Source organism: Brassica rapa, unplaced genomic scaffold (genome assembly GCF_000309985.2).
Source record: "Brassica rapa cultivar Chiifu-401-42 unplaced genomic scaffold, CAAS_Brap_v3.01 Scaffold1101, whole genome shotgun sequence".
In the NCBI taxonomy this organism is placed as follows: Eukaryota; Viridiplantae; Streptophyta; class Magnoliopsida; order Brassicales; family Brassicaceae; genus Brassica; species Brassica rapa.
The window spans coordinates 119,325-124,765 of record NW_022611035.1 but is presented as its reverse complement, the minus strand read 5'-3'; the positions used below and the strand labels follow the sequence as shown (position 1 = coordinate 124,765).

The window sequence follows — 5,441 nt, the reverse complement described above, 5'->3', positions numbered from 1 at the left end:
GGGTGCGAGTTGCCAAGGGTCATGAGTTACCAAGAGGCACGTGTGTCCAAAGGGTACTAGTTCCCAAAAGGTGTGAGTTCCAAATGGTACCATTGGTTCAAGGCTTAGGCCGAACCAAGTGGACAGTCCGCGGCTGCATAGTCGAACGGACAGACGGTTAGTTTAACCGGAGTGTTGTATCGCAAGGTCTGATTGGTTGCAAGGCAATCCGTTTTGGTCTTGGTCCTTACTCTGTGGTATGGATCCAGGCTTTGGGTCGGATCAGGTAAGAACGTCCGTGAGCCTTTGAGCCGGACTTATAACTGGCCGATCGCACCTAGATCTTAACCAAACGGTTAGACGTGACTATGGACGATCCAGCTATGGTTGGATGGTTCTAGCCGCAAAGGCTAAGTGGGATATCTTACAATCAACTTTGGGTTGGTGAGTAGGATAGGCGCCATATGCCTTATATAGGGCGTAGACCCACATGATGGCAATGGAAGGCCGGTTATATCAGTACATGCTAAGTGGACGATGGCTTATCAAGTCTAGTGGTCGGATCATGTTTCATGACGATGGTTCGATGGCCAAACACTAGTATGGATATTCACGTTGCTGGAGTAAGAGTATTGATTTGATGCTTCTAGATATCAACCTTGGTGTTGATAGCTTCGAGATTGGCTAAGTGTCATGACGAAGTGTGTGGCTAGTACTATGTGTCGTAGACCATAGATACTGAGCCTAAGTGTGATTATTCAAGGAAGGCCGTGTAAGATCTGATCATGGTTGAGTGGACGACCTGACCTCTGAATGATGGTTCAAGGTGTCGGTACTAACCTGATTAATGAATGCATCGGTTGGTATGATGATACACTAAATATGAATCTTTGCTACTGCCAAGTTAACAGTTGTGATTATAGTACTTTTAGATTCAATCCAGAGGACCAGTCTACACTTTACTCTTATAAATTTCAATATCAAGCTAAGAAGAAAATGGTTTTCAATTCAATTGGTGACGCGGAAGACAAGTAAACTAGAGATTGATTCAATTTAACAGGAAGCTAACCTAGGGTATTTCATTGGGTGTTGAGCCAGAGCCAAACAATTATTCAAGCGCGGTGCAGTACTTTCTAGAACTCGGATCACTCAGCTGGAACACCCCACTGTCGTGGTGGTGATCTCTTTGCTGGTCGATCCCATCATCTAACTGTCGTTGAGATGAGAAACGACTGCAAGCCTTAGAGGTCAGGTCCGATCAGTTCACTTACTACCCTAATATCTACTTTCGCTGATTAGGGATACTAAGCTCATCCAATACATGTCAAGCTTTCTCCTAAACGGTTAGCTAGGCGATAAACTTAGGATCTAACATCAAGTGATCAGGTTAATGGAAGCCTTAAGAATAGTATGGATGAAGAATAATCAAGGATAACTTATCTATGTTTAGCTCATATTTCAACACCCTAAAAACCCTAGGCGAGCTAGATCACTACTCAATCATGATGCAAGCAATCAAAGACATAGATACTGAATGAAACTGCATAATAATAAGAGTAGTAAACAAGGGTTCAGATGGTCTTCTCTATGAGAGAATGGATTCTTCTCCCTTACAAGTTGCAGATCGCAAAAGCTAATAGTTCTCTTGTAAAAACTAGCGTAAGAAATAAAATAGGATAGGTGGCGTCTTTATATGGAGGCGCCAATAGGTAGAAAAGAAATTAGGGCAACAAGGCCTTAATTCCCAAAAATAGAAGCTTCCTTATTTGTCGGGAGCAACCTCGGGATCACTCCGTCTGCTTGTTCTGCTTGAGAACAGTCTCAGGACTGTTCGTCTTGAGTGTTCTCCGCAAAATGCTCCAAAAGGTCAGCTTCTCTTCAAGCATGCTCTCTTCATTCTTCTACCAACTCCAGACCTGTAAAAGATCAAAAAGGACTAGACTGACTCGGATTAAGGACTCGAATCAATACAAAAACACCTATACAATGATGTGAAAAACACCATATATCAATTCCCCCAGACTTAGATCCTTGTTTGTCCTCGAACAAGGCAAGTATCAAGAACAGGAGAAAAGTTTGAAAGTGTGGGAACTCGCTTATTCTCAGCAACCATGCTCTTACCACAAATCTCTGAACCATACAAGCAGTAGATTAGAACCACACACACTTACTGGAAACCCCTGATCGCTGTTCACAGATCTGCTCCTTACTCTACATCTTGACCTGAAAAAGCGACACTTTCGAGACCAAACTCCATTTGTTCAATTAGAATTTTCGTGAACTTCTTGTCATGGGCGCTACTCAGGGTGGACGGTCTAGGTATGGAACAGGCTTTTTAATGGTGGAGTTAAGAGTGTTTAGGGGTTACCGATTTCTTAGAGGATGCAGGATATCGCACAAAATGGCAAGAGAGAACGGATCCATTGATGTCCACAGCCTCTACTCGTTTTTGCTCTCTCTCGAACGGCTGCTCTCTGTTCTGGAACAGTCATCAGACTGCTCTGCTCGCCCCCTTCTATGTTCTCCGAAAATTAGCCTAAACTTTTTCTTGACTTTCCCAGTGGCTCATGTTCCCTTGAACTCATCTCCTTCTCCATCGTCAAATGCTAAAAATGAAAGGTATTTATTTATTTTTTTTTTTTTTTTTTTTTTTTTACTTTGATGGCATGAAAATAGAGATGAGGTGACGAAGAAGGAGGTAACATGTGATTTTAAGGAGGCCACTGGTGGATCCGATTCGCATCATTCTGCTATACTGGCACGATTCATTTGTCATGGAGCATTTGGTCCCTTGATCTGCTTGTTCTCCTTTCTGATTGAATTTCTGCAGCAGTAACGAGTAAGAGGCTGCGTTGATCCTTTCCTCTCCAACCTTTTTGCACATATCTGCACATATAACACTGAAAAAAAATGCCTGAAGTTGGAATGAAGGCTAAGGTACAAGGTGGGAACTAGCTAAAGATGAACTAGCTACTCAGGAACAGCAAGATGGATATAAAGGATAAGAAGTCCTGAGTATAGGTCTCGTTTCCCTGATCTAGTACCCATAACAAGAAGAATTAAAGTCCAGATTAGGTTCAGATATAGTGGAGTTGAGTCTACCCAGTGTAACCTGATCGGTGGAGAACTTCTGGAGTGTCAAATGAGATAAGTCAGGGTGTTCCAGGTCCATGTGTGGGTCTTTCATCACTGCTAAGGTCACTGAATAAGAAGGTTAAAGCACGAGGTGGTTAAGAAATCATCACAAAATAAGGTCCTGATTACCACAATAAGTTTGACTGGACTGACTCGATCCTAGGGACTGACTCAATAAAAACATGGAAATCGTACAGAGTTTCTCCCCCAGACTTACTTCACACCATCCCTGGTTGTGAAAATAAATCGGAGGAGGCTAAAACACACCAAACCGAAAACAAATAGCAGGGAAATAAATAGTTCAGATGAATAAAACAAGGGAATAGGAATAGTCCGTTCGGACTCAGTCTGAATCGCCGCTGCTGGAGTGGCCGGCTGTTCTCCGGTTCCTCGGAAGTCTCTCTTCTCTAGTTGAAGTGCCCGCTGGTTCTTTGCCTGGGCGCCTTGTTCCTTGCGTCGTCTGCTCAACCTGACTTCTGATGCAGCCTCCAGTGAGTGCTCTGAGGATCCTCTTCATGAGGCTGTTGTTTTTCTTCTGAGAGTCCACCATCCAACGTCTGTAGGCGTGGTCATCAGTAACATCCGTGAGGTCCTCTAGGTCGTAAGCACCATCAGCAGGTGGAGCCATGTCCTCCACATCATCCTTGGCCGCATTCTCATCTGGAATTGGCGCACGGGGGTCGTCGCACAAGTGTTCTGCGTTGGGCAAGAACACTATGTTTTCCAAGGTTGTGAAGTCTGTTAACCCTGGAAGAGGGAGCTTGCAGTAGAGAGTGATCCCGTCCTTGTCCGCGAACTTGTATGTGCTTTCGTCGCGCAGGATGTGGCATGTGATCAAGTAGGCGGTGTCAATGTACTCAAGCTCAGGAACAACCGTGTAGGAATCCAGGTCGATGTTGAAGCGTTTGAACAAGGGTGTGAGAACACTGCCGCAGCGGTCTTTCTTGTCTTCTGTTCGGACCATGGAATCCTTGCGCTCAGAGAGCATCGTGATGAGAAGGAATCCAGGGTTTGTTTTCACAGTCTGTATCGGTATGACTCTGTCTCTACGGATCTCATCCTCGAGCCCGGTGTATAGAACCTGCAGCTCTCCGTTTGTGACCTTGGAGGTGTGTTCCTTTGCGAATAGGATGTTCGAGACGATCTTGGCAATGATACGCAGAGTGGGGTTTCGGATTTGTGATTGATAAGCCTTGCGAGAAGTGAACTTCCCTGTCGCAATGAGATCCCAAAAGGCGTTCGCTGGCGCGAACTTTTTGTCAACTGAGACCTCTCTTGGCGTGTCTGCGATCTCGAGTAGTTCGTTTAGATCGTGGAGAGAGATGGAGCAGAACTTGCCGTCAGCCATGAAGGAGAAGTAGCAGTTCTCGTACGTTGGCGCAGTTGGGTTCTGGTAAGTAATCTGAGCTGTTGCGAGCACTTGGCGAACCAAATCTGGATAGAGAACTTGGGCTTGGTAGCAGAGAGGAGCGAGGCCCATGACGTCGAGCGTCTCGAACACATCAGACTCGAGACCAAGAACAGCTAAGGTCTCCGCGTGAGCAAATCGTGTGGGCAGGATCTCTGCTGCGAGAAGCCTGTTGTACCTTGCTGCGGACTCCTTGTCCCACCCCTCACAATTGTAGTCAAGGAGTAGTGGGTCATTGATGTTGATCGGTTGACCCTCAGCCTTGTTCGGCCATGGGTAGGAGGATGGGACGTTCGCGGAGTGAGAAGGCGTGGCTGCTCCACGAGAGGCCTTGAGTGCTTTAGGGTTCCTTGTTCTTGGAGGCATCTGCAAAACAAAATCAATTTCCAAATTAGCCATGCTCTACGGTTGTTCAGAAACGATGGGACATTCCAATCTCTCAATTCTGCCCAAGTCCATCAATTCCTAAACAACCCACAACCGCTTAGGTTTAACATTTTGCCCTAACTCAATCGCAATTTCTCAAGAACCGCAATCAACAAATATGTTACTATTCCGTTTAATCAAGCACAAATTAGATCTTAGTAGCAAATGTGAAATCTATAGCTACAATCTAAGATCAAATCCCTAAGCAAAAGGTAACGAGGATTCGAGGAGACACTTCCAAACCGCGTTTTTGATGCGCGGAGGGGAAGGGGATCTGAGCGGTTACCTTGATCGGATAGGTGATTCCTGCAAAACCAAACCGATCTCGAGAGGATCCAAGAGATTAGAGCAAAATCGATGAAGAAGAATAGGAAATGAGAGTTTTCGATTTAGGGTTCCTTGAGGTTGGTTTGCGGCTCTAGATATAATGGGGGGGGGGGGGTAAAGTTAGTGGGCCTTAAATAGGCCATTTCCCATTTTCTCTTTTTTTTTT

At 45.2% G+C, this 5,441-nt stretch overlaps 1 protein-coding gene across 2 annotated transcripts; it reads right to left on the bottom strand.

Annotated features, from left to right (window-relative positions):
• Positions 1-2,601: 2,601 nt before the first annotated feature.
• Positions 2,602-5,441, bottom strand: LOC117131644. Of its 2 annotated transcripts, XM_033283679.1 has the most exons (2): positions 5,235-5,441; positions 2,602-4,888 (listed from the first exon to the last, which is right to left on the bottom strand). In XM_033283679.1, exon 2 carries the CDS (start codon positions 4,886-4,888, stop codon positions 3,458-3,460), a length of 1,431 nt encoding a protein of 476 aa, XP_033139570.1. In that variant the 5' UTR covers positions 5,235-5,441; the 3' UTR covers positions 2,602-3,457. The 2 variants fall into 2 exon arrangements, with proteins under 2 accessions (XP_033139570.1, XP_033139569.1); XM_033283678.1 differs by lacking the exon at positions 5,235-5,441 and having other exon boundaries at positions 2,602-5,189.

What these genes read in the sequence shown, in the direction of transcription:
- LOC117131644 (XM_033283678.1), bottom strand. Translation starts at nt 4,921, where the DNA reads ATGGCTAATTTGGAAATTGATTTTGTTTTGCAGATGCCTCCAAGAACA.